The following is a 17,388-nucleotide window of genomic DNA, read 5'->3' as shown; positions in this document are numbered from 1 at the left end:
TATGTATTACTGTTCCTAGAAAGTTTTAAAGGTTGAATCAATCATACATAAAAGGCGATGGATGGACATGTGCTTGTCAGTGCCATCAGATGAATCCTGAGAGCATATCACTTAATTGCATACAGTTTCATAATAGCACTGAATTCTTGGCATTGTCTGAAGGCACTTTGCTGAATAGCCTGGATGTGTGTTATGAATCAGCAGTACTTTGATTCTGGTTGTACAGGATCATAACATAGCAAATGGCACTGAATGGCTTGGCAAGGTGAGACACATTCTTCAAGTTTCCACATGCTTGTTAGATCTCGACTCTCACTTTGGCTCAATAAAGAGAAGAGAAAATGGCCAAAGATATCGGAAACAATGTTTGGTATTCAGAATGGGCTGTTTTTAACTGTTGGCCATACACTAATATAATCTCAGAAAAAGCATGTGACCATTAGAGAAGGACTAGAAGGCAGTGAGTAACTGGCTTTTTACAAACTTAACAAGTGATGCCAAGAGTAGTGCCAAATTTCATACTTGACCCAATGATGACCCTGTCTTTTTTGTTTTGTTTTTGTGAGCGTGTGTTTGTAAGTCCCTCTTTGTTCTAAAAGTTAGGGGTAGCATTTCAGGCAAAGAGGGAAAACAACATAACTGTGGTGTCACTTGCACTTCCTCTTTCTCTGTGCTCTGCTTTGACAGTAGCTTGTGGAGTATAATGCGTGCGTGCAATGAGCCTAACTGTGGCGTGTGTTGTGTGTATATTTGTGTGTGCTTTGTGTCTTTTTGCTGCAGCCTGCTTTGCGTACCGTAGTGCAGTCTGCCAGACAGGCGGGGTATTGTGGTCACACAATCTTTAGCATAAACAAATGTTGAACACAAACACAAATATATGGATTAAAGTGCCACCAGGATGGATGGGGCTGTGAGGCTGCACTTAGGCACAACAGTACTTTTTGCTGAATGCAACATGCTGATGTTGAGCATATGTAATGTTTCCCATATTTAATGTTTTTTTTTATTTTAGTGTGTTAGCATGCTAATGTTTGCTAAATTGCAAAGTACAACTGAGGCTGATGGGAATGTCATAACGAAATAATATGTTGTCAAAGTATAATTAATATCTGTACAAAACTTGTGCCAATGCAAAAGTTGATAAAGTTCACTGCATAAGTGGAGTATGTTCTGGGGACCATGAATGTTTGTACAAAATTACACATTGAAATATATCAGTCTGGACCAAAGTTGCGGGCCTACTGACAGTCTGACAATATTACCATCACTGCGAGTATGGATGCATGATATTGGATCTGGATTGGATTTTTTGCAGATATCTGACATGCGGATATGTAACAACTCATTTGACTGATAACCAACACCGATATCGGTATACCCACTTCTTTCCCCTACCTAATTTTAGTGATCATCAGGTCTTTTCTGTAGTGGAATTAACATCACATTATGCATGCATACTGTTATTGGGATGGCTCACCAGCAGATGGAGACATGAAATACAATTCATTTTCAATGTATGTAATATTCATTCATTGTGAAAAACATTGCCCAATTCTGATAGTTAATTTTAAAGCCAATATCAGCCGGTACTGATGAGGTGCTGGTATCATCATGCATCCCTAACTACTAGTGCAGCTTAAAGAGAAAGAAAGGGGCAGCAAGTATAGTTAACATTGTTGCCCCAAACAGTTTCCCCTTTGTCCTATGGGCTTCCTCCCACATCCTGCACTGTCTTAAGGAGTCCTGTCTGTATCAAAAAGCATTATATCTTCATGACCTCTGGTTGAATGCTTCTCTCTGGCCCGTATTATTTCAGCAGTTCCTTCATTAGGATGTATGTGCTCATTTTGCGGATTTTTATCTGCTGCTAGTATCGTTTTTTTCTCTTTTATTTACTTTTTTTTGTATGTTTTTCAATCAGTTTCCCCTGTTAACTGCCCAGTGTCAGTGTTGGTCATGACAGGATATAGACAGATGTCTGTGATGCTGAACAGACATTGATGATATTTCCTCTGAAAAGCACAGACTAGCTGAAAAATTGCTTCACTTCAGAGAAAACAGGAAAAGAGGTCAAAACGTAGAAGTTAAAAAAAACATGTAGATGTTACCCAGCACTAAAACTCTATCTGGCTAGGTATGTATCTTGTGTGAAACGTGATTGTAAACATGACAGAAAAATGGCCATGGGCCAGTTTTAGTCATGGACATTTTTACACTTTAATCACTGTATATAATACAGGAGGAAGTAGAGCACTTCCTGTTGTATTGTTTCTCTGTGTCATTATGATATTTCAACTCTGCACTGATGAGTTTTCAGCCTTTGGTGAAAGGCCAGCGTTCGAAATCAGCACATTCAAGAAGACAATATGTTTCTGGAATTCATTGGACATAAACAACCCTTGTTATCTTGTAACGCCAGCCACTATGTATTCAGAGTGCCTTTTAAAGCCGTGTATGCTTTCTTGCACACCCCACATTAATTCTGTTAATTCCCCCCCCCCCCCCCCCCCCCCGAAAGGTTTTATTTCAAAAACTGGCATGGTACCACTGAAGGAGAGTCTCCAGTTTGGAGACACTGCATCAGTAAACTCAAAGGAGGACACAGCCCACAGAAAACACCGGAAGGAACTCCCCTACTGGATGCTGCGTCTCTTGACTACCTGTTTGCCCAGGTGAAAGAATAATCAGTCACTGATGACTTTCTTTACATTGTTATGGGAACATTTTAGGCATACTCTCTCATTGTTGCAAATATGAGAATATATTTTAAAGAATTCACTCAACAAGAACATTTTTTAACTGTATATGTGATTTGTTTCTCTAAAATACCTTTGAAAGTACATTATGATTAAAGGCATAAACATCAGCACAGTTCACATTTGAATTTCAAAACATCAACAGCTGGAAGGAAATGTGACAATACCAGGAAGTGCAGCTTTAGATAGTAACACCCCTAGAGTGTAATTAGGAGCCACTGTTGTCAATGACGTCCTTTCAGTCCAGTGAATATATAAAAAGACAGGAAAAAGTTCTAACTCAGCAGGAACTGATGTTTCCAACTTTCCAATAACAACTGGTCAGATATTCCAAAGTATAGCTCCTTCATTTTATTTCATTTGGTCGTCTTGACAGGATTTGAGTGTAAAGAACTAAATCATACAGTATATCTTACCCAATGTCCAATGGAGTTTATGTTGATATGCATTTGGTGTGTCTCTGTGTTAAATATTATGTGATTGTTGTGCAGGGCCAGCATGACTTCCAAACAGGCGTGGTTCCACTGAGGACATCCCAGTCAGAAGTAGATCAGCATGACATAGAAAATGAGTGCTTGGGCATGGCTGTGCTTGCTATCACTCACTATACCACGAATGTGGATATGACTTCACCCACAGATGCCCGTGAAATCAGGTAAAGCAAAGACACAACATGGCATGGGCTTGAATCATTCATTTTGTAAACAAGTCTGGATGGTGCTGCTTAGATTAAGGTCTTAAATAACACCCACATTTAAAGACCCTTCTAATGCTGTCCTGAGAATTTTTATAAAAATCTACTAGCTCATTTCAAGTGTCTCTTATCAGACAAGTGGACTCCGGCCACATTCATGCACTAGGTATAAGGCATAAGGTACTCCATACAGCTACACCCCACACGCTGTTGCTTATGTCTTTAGCATTATAATCCCTCCCCACATTTTAAGCTTCGAGACCCTGTAGATATACAGTACAAAAACAGTCGGACATACCACACTAAGTTACATAGCCACTTATTTAAGGCCACTTTAACATGTAGTTTATGAGAAATCATGCATTGTTTTTCCTTACCTTCAAAACTCTTGCACAAAGCATAGGAAGCACTTAGAGAATTTAACTATTTATAGATAAATAGACTATATTTATACAGCACTTTTTAAAACTAAGTTACAAAGTGCTTTCCATGGTTGAAGCAGAATTTAACATTTCAAGTCTGCAATGAGGCAAATAAAGTCAGAAAATTAAGAATAATACACAATTAAAAAAATAATAAAATACCCAACATTAATAGAAGATAAAAACAACAATTGTGATGATAAATCAGAGAAGATATGTTAGAAATAAAACACTATGCTAGCATCAATAAAACAAGTGTTTTTTTTAAAGGGATAACTTTTGAGAAGGGATTTGAAAGATGTCACTGGTTCTGCGAAATTGTTGATTTCCATCTATCTTTCTATCTTAATCCCATCAGCTACAAACGTTTCATCCCAGAATCGCTGAACCGCAACATCAAGCAGCGCAACTTCCTGACACGCATCCGCATCAACAACGTCTTCAAGAAATTCCTCAGCGAATTCAACCGCCGCACAATGAAGGACAGCAACATCACGCCGTATGACCTGAAGATCAAGTACCTGGCTACACTGGAGGGCCTGACCAGCGGCCTAGGCAGTGAGGTGTTTGAGCCCATCTCTCTCAGCGTGTTGCAGGAAGGAGATCTCTGCAATGGAGGTTACTATGGTAAGAATTCAGGAAGATGATAAGGGGATGCCCATGACTTAAAGTTCTCAAGCACCATGTCAGATTAGTGGCTTGTAACAGGTTTGAGATGTAGTTTTACTAGTATTATAGGAGATTATAGATACTTTACAAAGAGAACTATTTGTTTGTCAAGATAATCCCTGCGGGAGTTGCTTTAATGACTAACTCTTGAGAGAGAGACAAGTAATATCATTATTATTGCTATTCAAATTATTAAGCATGATGAGAAAAAGATAGGTTGCTACTCTCCCACAAAATTAATATCATAATTTCTGCGTTGCAATATTTTAATCAGCTGCACTGGATTCTAGTGGTTACGTGACAGTGGTTAGTTTGGTGTGTTTACATGCAGAGTATCTGTGGTGCTCTGCCCACACTTCTGACAAAAAAAAGACAGGCTGTTGACATCAAAGTATACCCTAAAACATTGCGTGACTTTGTGCAGATGGTGAAAACCAAAAGTGAAAGGAACAAGATGTTTACATGTCACATTAACCCACTTATCACAGGGTAGACCAGACCCTGGATGATTCTAACCAATGTGTGAAATTATAAAGCACTGATGCAGAGCTGGATGGTTTGAGCAACCTGGTTAAGAGCAGGTGTAAACATATAGTAGCCGTAAAACATTTCCATGGCTTCACTAATCCCTGCATAATCACTGAAAGATTTTCCAAAAACAGTACTGAGAAACCAGTTATTTAACGTATAAATGTTTTTCTTTTTGTTTAGAATGCATGTGCTCTATATCTGCAGTATTTAAACATTTTGGCTGCATGTGTAACTGCTGCGATATAATGTATGTTTGCTGTTTTCAGGGTACTACAACCAGAATCAAGGGCAGAGCCAGAGTCAGAACATAGAGACTAGCCATGACATGCAGGTCCTGGTTACTGGTACCACTGGCATTTCCTGGAGGAAGAAGCCCGCTGCAGTGAGTCAAACTATGTGTGAAGAACACTGTGATAGTTTTTCTAATGTTGGATTAACTAGCACTAACAAACAGTTGTCAAACATCAAAAAAGAAAAACATATTCCCTGTTGAGTAGCTCCAACAGAACATATTTCTACATGAAAAATTATGATTTAAGTTGGATAAAGTCACCAGAATATTGGCATTAGAGAAGGTTATTTTAGGAGTGTTATGTATGCGAAGATCAATATGAAGTCACTAAATTAGAAGTTTCAAGTCCCTATAGGCATAAAATAAGAATATTTTACAGAAAAGAAAGTCAACTAGTGCCTTCTTTTTTATGTTTGTAGTTCCTATTCGCTAATTTTTTAAGACTTCAACTTTAAGTTTTCCATTTTTATGCATACAGAACTGAAATATGTTCAGTCAAACCACTCAACAAATGAGATGATGAGATGTCATAGTGGGCACATTTCCTATCATTTTGATATTGAGTGTGAATTACTTTGGAAATTAATAAGCACTTGCGGTGACTTGACTTGTCCAAGTGTGATGGTACTGTGTATTATCTGGGACAAACCTTGCACAGGTCATAACAGTATTTTTATATGGCAGTATTTAACATTGTTTAAAAATAATGCTGGTTTATTTTTTATATCATGGTTTGTGTGTTTATATCTGTTTGTATTTCTTTAAAATAGACACCTGTAATCGCCAAGGAAAAAAACAAGTCAAAGAAGAACAAGCAGGATGGCAAACAGAAAAATGACAAAAAGAAAGAAGCGAGCGAAGGCTGGGAGGTGTTCTGCGATTTCCATGAGATCACACACACTGTCATCAAGGACTCGACGGTCACCATCTACAGACAGGACAACAAGAGGATGGTGAGGCAAACAATTCAAAGAGCGCTGCGTTTCGGTGGGATTGACCTCCATTGTTGTCACTTAGACATCCAAATCTGTTTTCAGTGACCTCAGTTGTAGTTCATATGTTTATTATATACAGTTGTCAGTAACAACATGTCACTGCACGGTGGAATAGTGTCACACTATGATGGAAGCTGTAAACAAACTGTGTTTACAGTAAATATTCTATAATGTTGTCTTTGAGTATCCAAAAACAGGTTTCTTCTAACAATTTCTTAATTCATTCATATTAACACCAGAATTTGCCATCATTGTTCCATTATTTTTTTCTTAAACAGCATTTCTACACAGCATGGAATTTGATTTTAGTCATTTCCAGGTCTGGATAAATATGAAAAAAAAAGAAAAGCGAGTGTGGCACAATATTTATTTCAAGACTGTTGCCAATATTCTGATTTCTAAAATATAAAAGCAATAAGCTGGACTTTTGAAATTGAAAATGTGTAGGAACCTGCCAAAGTTTTGGTATTTATGAATTCAGTTTTAAAAAATAAATTATTCTTGTGGCTTTGCTGTTTAAGTGCCCTCAGGTCTACATGTTAAAGTCATTACCATTGTGATGAGTCTTAGCACAGTCATAATAGGATCACTTGTTCTTGCATATTTTAACAACTTGGACAACTGCTTTGACTTGTTTCCATAGTTAATGTGACGAACGGCTTCATTTGTTTTGATACTTTTGTTTCTGCCTTCCTCTTGCCTGATGGTTTCAGCTGTGACTAATGGTGATATCATGCTGCATCATGATGAATGATGATAGATTTGGAGTTTTGTAATACACCACTGCTCCTTTAGATAGCTCTCTGGAGTACAGTGGCTTTCTAATAGCTCCTATTCTAATTACCTCCTCTTCCTTCTCTTTATCGCTCTCTCCTCGTATCTTCTCTTTTCAGGAGCTGCAAATGCCTTCCAGGAGTGAGGCTCTGTCCTTCGCAGCTCTCGTGGATGGGTACTTCAGGCTGACAGTGGATGCTCATCACTTCCTGTGCAAGGAGGTGGCCCCTGCTTCAGTGGTGCACAATACCAAAAACAGCTGCCATGGACCTATCTGGTTAGTACTTGTAGTTTTATTGGTGTAAATGTGTGTGTAAGCATGTGCCTGTTTCCTCACAAAGTGTTACTGGACACAGGCAGTCTTATTACACATATTAGTCATTAACCATCTGTCAGTGATTAGTATTTAACCCACACCAACCTTGTCTATTATAAGAGCCAATCCGCCCTGCCTGATCCACAAACATAGTAATCAATTAACCGAACCTCACCTGCGAACAGGCAAATGGGAGCTGAAATTATTTCCCGCTGGCTATATTATATGTCATTTTCAGTAAATATTACAATATAAAATGTGTGTTTTCTGTTGAAAAAGTACAGATGTAGTAAGATAGCAAGTCCTCATGCATCTTTTAACTGATTACATCTGAAGCATGATCTCGAGCAAACAACTGATACATATCCCACCTGGTTTGTTTACATGAGCGCACAGCTGATAGGTACAGTGGTTTCTTTTCGTTGTGTAATATATGTGTATATTTAACAACTCAGAGACACCTGTTTGATTGCTGTTAGGACACAGTATTAGGCCTACATATTCTCAAAGGGAAATATTTTTACCGGACACAATAAGCAGAGGGATTTAAATACATCCGACTTCAACATATTTTCATGGTTAAAAAAAAAAAAAAAAATTGTAACTCTGACTGCAAAAGCGCTGATGATAAAGCTGCTTGCTGTGTGTGCTTGAAAGAGACAGAGACCAAGGGACGTACAGAGACAGAGAGAGGTAAAGAGAAGGTGGAAGGTGGACTATTGCACAGTGTGTCTCAGAATGTTGCTTTGCCACGCAATGACCTGCCCACCCGAAACCTGCTATATTTTCAAATAAGCTTACTCGAACCGCCTAACCCGTGGGTCGCTTGACCCCTGGATCACTGCTTGAGAGATAATCCACTGCATTTTAAAGTCAGTCTAAATTAAGGTTTTGTAAGAAAAGCTCATCTTGTTTATCAACCTTTCCATTTTTGCAATTTGAAGTTTATCTAAATTTAGATTTTGTTGCTGCTCGTGGCTAATTAGGGCAGTTTGGTTGTTCTATATTTCTATAGTATTCATTTTCAGAAAATTTTAGTCACACAAAATGAAGCAATAGCAGGTGAACAGATAACTTTATTCATCTGTAGAAGGGAAACTGGTTTGGTCACCAATGTACAGCTCACAACGGACCACAAACACCATGAAAGAAAATAAAACTACAAATATAACATTAATTCTTGCATTGAATGCATTTCTTGTATTTAGGTCTTTTCTCTAACTTACAACTTTTGGTCTACTTTTGATTGAACCTCTCCATTTCCTGTATTTTCCCCTCTCCAGCACAGAGTATGCCATCCACAAGCTGCGTCAGGAGGGCAACGAGGAGGGCACCTACATCCTGCGCTGGAGCTGCACTGACTACCAGTACATCATCATCACGGTGGTCTGCACCGAGGTAGTGTCGCCTTAATTCATTAGATGTTGTATTTTATTTATATCCTGCAGTGAAATCAGGAGTTGGCAAATAAGCCCCATGAATTGTTTTACAGCTACCCCATACTTGTTGGACTCATAGTGGATAATAATTAATAAATTATAGTTGTTACATGTGTTAGAAGGATACGTGTTTCTATAACCAAAAATTAATGAAATTGAACTAAAATATTATTTCAGAGAAAACCCAAACTTGACGAGGTGGTGTGGCTGTTGAGAAACTAAAGAAGAAAAAAACTCTTCCTAGTTCTGTTGTAATCAATTTCATAAGATACATTTTTTTGTTGCAATCAAAAACTTGTAGTGTTGGTCCTATTTTGTAAACCACAGCCGGAATCAAGACTACTCCCATCTTAGTCATGTGTCAACTGAATATCTGCAGGCCTCTCTGCATTAAAATGTCTTAGAGAAAAGCATAGTGTCAGGTCATGTCATGTTGTGTAGGTTCTTCATTAACCCGAGTGAATGACACACATAGACGCACAGAACTAAACCACTAAATCACTAAACCAAATATTTTCTGTTCATTTTATATTATATTACAGGATGCTTAGATTAAAACAGGTCACTTCAGTGTACCTCAGCCTTATGAGTCAATATGGGAGGGAACACAGACACACACACACACACACACACACACACACACACACACACACACACACACACACATTCATTCAGACATTCAGAGCTGACCCAGTGGGTTATCTTAACCACTGTTTACAGTCACAGTTCATATGAGGACTAAGTAAATGTTAATGGCTTACAGTAGTGACACATCTCTGTGGTGTTTACATGTGTCCGTGGAACTTAAATAGAACTATATAAACCATCATTCAGTTTGCAAAGTACATTTTTTGCATGTCAATGGCAGTATTCCAGTGTCTACTGTTCACTCTTGCCCTTTACTTCCTGTATTACCATTTGCCCTCCAGGGATAAACATGGTTGAAGTTGAAGTTATACCTTCTTGACCAATTAAAAACTCTCTCTTTCTGCATCCAGATTGACCTGAGGGAGTCTCGCCCTGTGCGTCAGTATAAGAACTTCCAGATTGAGGTGGGCTCAGATGGGTTCCGCCTTTACGGCACTGAGACTCTTCGTCCCAGTCTTGCTGAGCTGCTGGAGCACCTGGAGGGCCAAAACCTTCGCACCGACAACCTCCAGTTCCAGCTGCTGCGCTGCTGCCCTCCACAGCCTAGAGGTAGGCTTAATACTGTCACAGGCCTAGAACGTGACATGGTGATCAACTCAAGGGCAAATGCACCCAGCACACAATACCAAAATAAGAGGGGAAGCACACAGTACTACAAATTCACAAATGTTGAAACGACTCAACTTAGACCTACATTTTCAAGTAACCCTTGCTTTTAAGGAACTTCAAATAACTAAATACAAAATGGCTGACTCTAAAATGTACATTATGCATTCCTATTCGGTTTGTTTTTTTGTATTCCCCTACAGCAGTTACACCAAATAATATTAATCTAACAATAGAGAAAATAGTGAAAGACCATTGTGAATCCAAGCAGAAAAGTATTTTTAAGACCTTTATTTATTTATTTATTTATATATTTATATAAATATATATATATATATATATATGTAAATGAAAGCTATTTTAAGCACTTGTGGTTCAAGTATCACAATAAGTGTGATAGATGTGATAAAAGACTCCTGAGAGGTGTGCATGTGGGGGTAAAGAAAACAACCCAGAATGACTGACAGCCTATGATGAATAGCAGCAGCAATTTAATATATGCCTATGTTACAGTAGACTCATAGGAAAAAAAACAGGAAATGTGGGTCAAAGGACATTAAATAGAATAAGATTAAAGAGAGGAAAAAAAATGTAAAAATTAAAGATAATAGTAGATAAATAAAAGATAAAATAAAATTGCTACATCAATAAAATTGCTACAACAGATGAATAAAGTGACTACAAAAATGGCAGACAAAGTGTTGAATGACATAAAGTTAGTCAAAATAAGTCAGTTCAGAGCTGGATGTTGCTTAAGCCAAACCGCTGTTGTACAGTCTGATGGCAATGGGCACAAAAGAGCGTCTGAATCGTTCAGTTCTGCTCTTGGGTGGGATAATCCGCTGGCTGAATGAGCTGCCCATCAGCCACAGCTCGTCGTACAGAGGGTGATAAGGATTGTCCAGCATTGCACAGATTTTGTCCTTCACCCTCCTCTCAGCCACTGTCTCCAGACTGTCCAGGTCCAGTCCCACCACAGTGCGTGCTTTCCTCACAAGCTTGTTGAGCCTGTTGACCTCACCAGTCTTAACTCCACCCCACCAGCACACTACAGCAAAGAAGAGTGCACTGGCAACCATAGACTGGTAGAAGGTCTTGAGGAGCCCACTATAGACGCCAAACGATCTGAGTCTCCTCAGGAAGAACATCCTGCTCTGTCCTTTCCTATAGAGGGCATCTGTGTTATGAGTCCAGTCCAGTTTATTGTTGTTGCACCCCAAGGTACTTGTACGAGTCCACCATCTCCACCCCCTCGTCCTGGATGGTGACTGGGGCAGGTTGCCTCCGGTAGTCCACCACCATCTCCTTAGTCTTACTGATGTTGAGTTGAAGGTGGTTTCGGTTGCTCCACTCGACAAAGCTCTCAATCAGTCCTCTGTACTCCTCCTCATCATCACTGCTGATGCATCCGACTATAGAGGAGTTGTCGGAAAACTTTTGGAGGTGGCAGGAACCAGAATTGAACCGGAAATCAGAGGTGTAGAGGGTGAAAAAGAATGGTGCCAGAACAGTTCCTTGGGGCACCCCAGAGTTACTGGACACCACCTCAGATACACAGCCATCCACCCTGACGTACTGCGGCCGGCCTGTGAGGTAGCATATGTGAAGTTGCATATCCAGCAGCTTGTCTCTCAGGAGGCTGGGTTGAATGCTGTTGAAGGCACTGGAGAAGTCAAAGAACATCACTCTCACAGTGCTTCCAGCGCTCTCCAAGTGAGACAGGGCCTTGTGAGTGAGGAAGATGATGGTATCCTCCACACCAGTGTGTTGCTGGTAAGCAAACTGCAGGGGGTCCAGGAAGGCAGAGAGCAGTGGCCTTAGGTGCTGGAGAACAAGCCTCTCAAATGTCTTCGTGACATGTGACGTTAGCGCCACCTGAAATGTCCTTATAAAAGCTATCATGACAGTGTGGTGACATGTTTTCTACCCCCCTGCAGCATGTGCACCCTTTATTTATTATAAATGAAAAAAACAATCTATTATGATGGCTGTAAAAAGAGAATATTCAGAAAACCATTTTCCTGGTTGTGATTAATTGATACATTGATTCCATGCTCCTCATCACAAGAAGCAACAACACATGCTTAAGAAAAAATGCTTTGAACAGCCTGCAGTGTTCACACATAAATGCTACTGTAGACTGAAAATCCTGCTTGCTCTTGCATCTACCAGTTTCTGCATCCCAAGTCCACACCTCGTGCAGAACAACAGTTCTTTAAGCACTATTTTATGCAATGCTGCATCACTGGTGTGCTAGCACGTACAACAGACCACACCTTACTTTGGTATTAGGTGGGCTCAGAAGTGCAGCAGACTTGAACCTGTCAAACCCTAGAGGTCAGTGAAGCAAAGCATTGCCTGCGTACAGGATTTAGAGCGTAGTTGCCCTTCACAAAAAGTGTGCGTGTGTGTATGTGCATGTGTTTGTGTTTCTGCTAACTGAAGGTAACTGAATCTGGCATGAACAATGTGTGTGTCTGTGTGTCTTTGTGAAATGGTGTCAAGGAGGAAGAGAGTTGTAAATGTGGGTTTCCGGCGCCAAGCTAGCACTCTTGTGTTTACTTCGCTCAGGGAAAGGTGGAGCCATGTATGCGTGTGTGTGCAAGCATGGATGTTTCGTGCTGTTTATGTTTGTTGGGATTGTGCAGTGTTGATTATTATCATAAGGCACGACTGTTTGGGGTTGGGGGTTTTAGCTTTATCTGCCTTAGAGGAAGATAAAAGACTGGAGTGCTGCGTTGTTGTCCCTGTTAAAATATTAATGATGCATTATATAACGTCCTTGTTTTGACAACAACACACTGGTGTCCCAACATCCCAAGAATATGATGCACACAATTTACTTTTGTTGTTTTAACTGATAATGAATGAAAGGACTGTGTGGCTTGAGCTTGAGCAGGGGTGTATAGCTGTCGCTAGAGTTTGGGTTTTAAACATAAGCAAGTCTGAATGAGACCATGCTGCCTTAGTGTTGATGTAAATAATAAAGGTAAGGCCTGGATTAAGTGAAGGGCTTAAGGACTTTATGCAGAGTAATTCGTGGGTGCATGTTGTATTCAAGTTCTGCATAAAAACACGGATTGCATGTTACACAACAATGCTCTTAACACTCTTTGACAGTGAATGTAGGGTGATGCTGATGGAGTGCAGATACTTTTTCCCCCTTAAACCACAGTGCGCTGGTTTTTGTCACAACATTAGACGCCCACAGACACACACATGCAGACACACACGCACATATAGTACGGCGACAGGCACAGAGACACATTTTCACTTCATCCTCCCACACACAGCTCTGTATATACAAAAAATAGACTGAATCAGTATGGCAACCGGACCTGAATAGCTGCTCACATCATTGCCACATTGACGTAATTGTTGAGAGCTTATTTTACCACATGTAAACACAGTTTTGCCTTCAACGCTGAGCACACCAGTATGTATAGAAGCCTCTATACATTTGCAACATTCGTGGGTGCTGTGACACTTCAACCCAAGTTTACCTTGCGGTGAACATCACACCTGCTTTTATTGTTTCCAAAGTGCATTGTTGTGTGAGTTTTTCAATCAGTCATCTTCTGACAGTGTTACAATAGCATGACCTTCACAACAAAAGAAGCAGGCATCACATTTTCTGTGAGGGAAAAAACAATTGTCAATTTTCTGCGGCTTGATTTTGACAAAGAAGAAAAAAACACTTTTCAAACTTTGGAAAGCTTGTGAAAAAGTATGCACAACTTTATACAGAAATCCTGTGTGTGTGTGTGTTTGTGTTTGTGTTGCAGAGATTTCTAACCTGCTGGTGGTCACTAAAGACAGAGCGCCGACCCCTCCGACACCTATGCAGGAGAGTCAGCTCAGCTTCCATCGCATTCTTAAGGAGGAGATTGAACAGGTACACCTTCTTATATTTATGTCTGTCTCCTATGTTGTTATAGTAATACAGTTGTGTTATAGGGTGTATGGACATGTAAAGATGCAAATAAATAATGAAAAAATAAGTCCACACAATGTATTACATTTTCTTACGATTCAGTTAGAGCTTCCAGTGATCTGCATGTTGTATATGTAAATGATGGTGATAATAAGTGGGCTAATGTGCAGTGAGTGGGTCATTATTTTGCAAAATAAACCCTGCGATAATGCACGGCTTGGTATGCACAATCCCACTTTCGACACAAAGAGGGTCAGAGCACTAGACTGGTTTCAAGGTATGCCGTGAAATGAAAATGGACGCTTATCATACCATGTACATTTGTTTAAATTTGATATTGAAAAAAATTTGCAAACAGATGGAGAATTGCACCAGCGTATGATGATCTACTTCCCTTTTTGACTGGCCATTAGACTTTTTTTTTTTTTTTTTTTACACACATGCTTCAATCAAAAAATGCACCTCACCATGGCTCTGTGTTCAGCCTCTAAATAATCAGTATCGTGCTGATGTGCATTAACCAATGAAAGGTCAGCTCAGACCACTGCGTTCCTGTTGGCTGTTCTACTGCATATGCGCGTTCCCGTGTCGCCGGCAGAAGGGGAGAGCAAGCGGCAATGGTGAACAGTGCACCAGGTAAAATAGCTATTCCAGCCTTGGCTACAACTGCCTACACAGCTAAACAACCCAAAAAAAGGAAGACAGAACTCGGTTCCCCAGAGCCCCGATGGGAGGGGAAGAGTGAGGTGGGGCCGGGCCCGGCCGGAGGGCGCGAGGGTCAGTCGTGGGAGCAGAGCCGAGGGCTCTCCACAGAGAGGGAGAGCTGAGCCTCGGGGGTATGTGCGGGGCCGCGAGGGAGGGATGGGGCAGGCTGCTGCGTGGAGAGGGAGAGCCGAGCCTTGGGGGTATATGTGCGGGGCTGCGAGGGAGGGATGGGGAGGGATGGGGCGGGCTGCTGCGCGGTGAGGGAGAGCCGAGGCTCGGGAGTATGTGTGGGCCCTGAGGGAGGCATGGGGAGGGCTGCTGCATGATGAGGGAGAGCCGAGGCTCCCAGAGTGGAAGAAATAGAACCAAGTAGGATAAAATACTCGCATGCTCGTCTGGTAGGAGGGGCTCAGGGCGGAGACGAACGAAACCTAACTCAGATGAGACTCAAAAATTGACCGTGTTCAGGCTTTCTACTTACTGCAGCTTTAATTTAATTATTACGTATTTTGGGCGGGGCAACACAATGGTTTGAGTTCAAGGTGTGAGAAAGAATAGTATCAGTAACATTGTTAACACTGTGCTACATTACAGAGAAATACAAAACCGTACTAATGAACCTTCATTAATGTAGGCCTATATTTTATCTACAAGTGAACGTCACACACTGAGCGAGCCGCCTGTTAATGATGCTGTCGGCAAAGCAGTAATGATTGTGCTAAGTGGCTAATGGGCATGTAGCTACTTACATGTTACAGATGATATGTCATGTTTGTAGTCGACCAAGGAAGATGAGTGTACCTATCACCTTGGGTTCGTCCTTCACCTTCTCAAAATGATCCCACACTTCGGATTTCCTGCCCGACATGTTATTAACTAGCCTGTGTAATAACTGCAGGTACCAGCCCTGGAAATTAGGGGCCGTACACATGCCGCATCTTGAGGTCGGGCGTTGGTTGCTACTCTTGTGCCTTTTCTGTGCCAGCTTTCAAGAGTGTGGCAGCAAGTTGCGTCTGAGACTGAATATTTACAGAAAAAGGAAAATACATCTGTCGGCTGTGATTAGTTTGTAACATGACTCCTGTCTGACTGCTGAGCGTGGCCACTTCCTCTGTCTGTCCCTTCAAATTAAATTCCCACATGGTCCAGTCGTACAGGTTTTGATTTATTTTGACAATAAAACAACCAATGAAATCTTGCTGACCAATGACCTTTCTGTCGACTAACGTTTGGTTGACTATTACTGGGCAGCCCTAATAGTGTTGTTGAACCTAAACCTTCTTTTTTCATCCCTTCAGAGCTACAGCTTGTTTATCATAGCAGCAGTCAGCTATTCGGAATAAGAGACCACAGAATGCCATTATTGACCAGTTAGAATCAAGTATTCAACAATGCTCTGTCATAAAATAGAAATAGAATCACCTTAAGTACAATGTGGTCTTCTACATGACCACCACAAAGTACAGCCTCAAAATAAAGCACCATTGAGTCTACGCACAAGTAACTAAAATTATACTATCACAGACCTCTGCATTTGTTATCAAGGTGTTTGTTTTTGTGAAATGGTACAGTATGTTCCCCCCCATTCATATTTGCAGTAATCCAGTTGACCTTACACTAGGGCTGGGCAATGTGGCCTAAAAAAAAAAATCTTTGATTTTTTCACAAAAAATCCGATAAACAATTTAAATCGATTTTTTTCCCTCCTAGTTAAAAGAAAAAAATTTGCGGCATGGTAGCACATACCTGGGGTCCAAAACTTTCAGCCTATATATGGGCACCATATCTCTTGCAATATACATGGCGACTGCAGACTGATGCGCCCCAGGAAGAAAATGAGGCATGTTCTATGTTGTTTACATTGAGCAGCCACAGTGAAGGAGCCTACGCAGTTCTGCGTGCTGTTTTTGAGTTATTTCCTTCTATGTGAAAGTCAGACACTGATGAGAGAGGCTGTGCATCATCCCTGTAGTGCTGAAAATAAAGTGCCGTTCTTTAACGCGGACGAAGTCCCGTTGTTGATGTGTTGTTGCCACAATGAGCTAACACAAGCTAAAAGAGCTAATGGTCTTCAGAGGTCCCTTTACTACGGTTCGGGGGTCTGCCAGCTTGGCGTTGGTAACACTTATTTATCTTATTTACACAACGGCATGTCATTTCTGTCCCTACACGGTGCACGTCTAAAATCCTCCTCTGCTCTCTGTGTCGCGCACGGCGGAGTTTGGCCCTGATGCGCGCGTGCACACACGCACGCACACACACACACACACACACACACACACACACACAGGTGAGCACACAAAAGCGCTGAAGAACTCATTCACTTTCTTGAGAACGAGTTCTTACCCGCTCACTGCCATGTTGTTTGTGTATCAAGCGCGCGCGGGGGAGGGGGAGTGTCAGCCCACTCTGAACTACGGGAGTCGCGGTGGTGGCGGATTTTAAATAGAAACTTGATTTTCATTAAAACAAATCGGCCAAACTACAAATTTGAATTAATCGATAACATCGATTTATCGCCCAGCCCTACCTTACGCCCTTAACAACTGATTTAATCTTTTTTTTTTAATGCAATTTAAAAAAAAAAAAAAACCCTCATCAGCCTTA

At 40.8% G+C, this 17,388-nt stretch overlaps 1 protein-coding gene across 1 annotated transcript in view; it reads left to right on the top strand.

Moving 5' to 3' along the window:
• The window catches only part of jak1 (Janus kinase 1), a 44,577-nt gene that overhangs the window by 11,165 nt on the left and 16,024 nt on the right, over window positions 1–17,388 (top strand). The window contains exons 4-12 of the mRNA XM_049589051.1: window positions 2,519–2,672; window positions 3,248–3,411; window positions 4,231–4,499; window positions 5,339–5,454; window positions 6,135–6,317; window positions 7,253–7,410; window positions 8,733–8,847; window positions 9,887–10,085; window positions 13,928–14,037. Coding sequence (XP_049445008.1) covers window positions 2,519–2,672; window positions 3,248–3,411; window positions 4,231–4,499; window positions 5,339–5,454; window positions 6,135–6,317; window positions 7,253–7,410; window positions 8,733–8,847; window positions 9,887–10,085; window positions 13,928–14,037 — 1,468 coding nt within the window. The remainder of the gene's footprint in view (window positions 1–2,518; window positions 2,673–3,247; window positions 3,412–4,230; window positions 4,500–5,338; window positions 5,455–6,134; window positions 6,318–7,252; window positions 7,411–8,732; window positions 8,848–9,886; window positions 10,086–13,927; window positions 14,038–17,388) is intronic.

Source organism: Epinephelus fuscoguttatus, linkage group LG10 (assembly GCF_011397635.1).
Source record: "Epinephelus fuscoguttatus linkage group LG10, E.fuscoguttatus.final_Chr_v1".
NCBI lineage: Eukaryota > Metazoa > Chordata > Actinopteri > Perciformes > Serranidae > Epinephelus > Epinephelus fuscoguttatus.
This window is presented reverse-complemented; position numbering and strand designations above follow the sequence as displayed.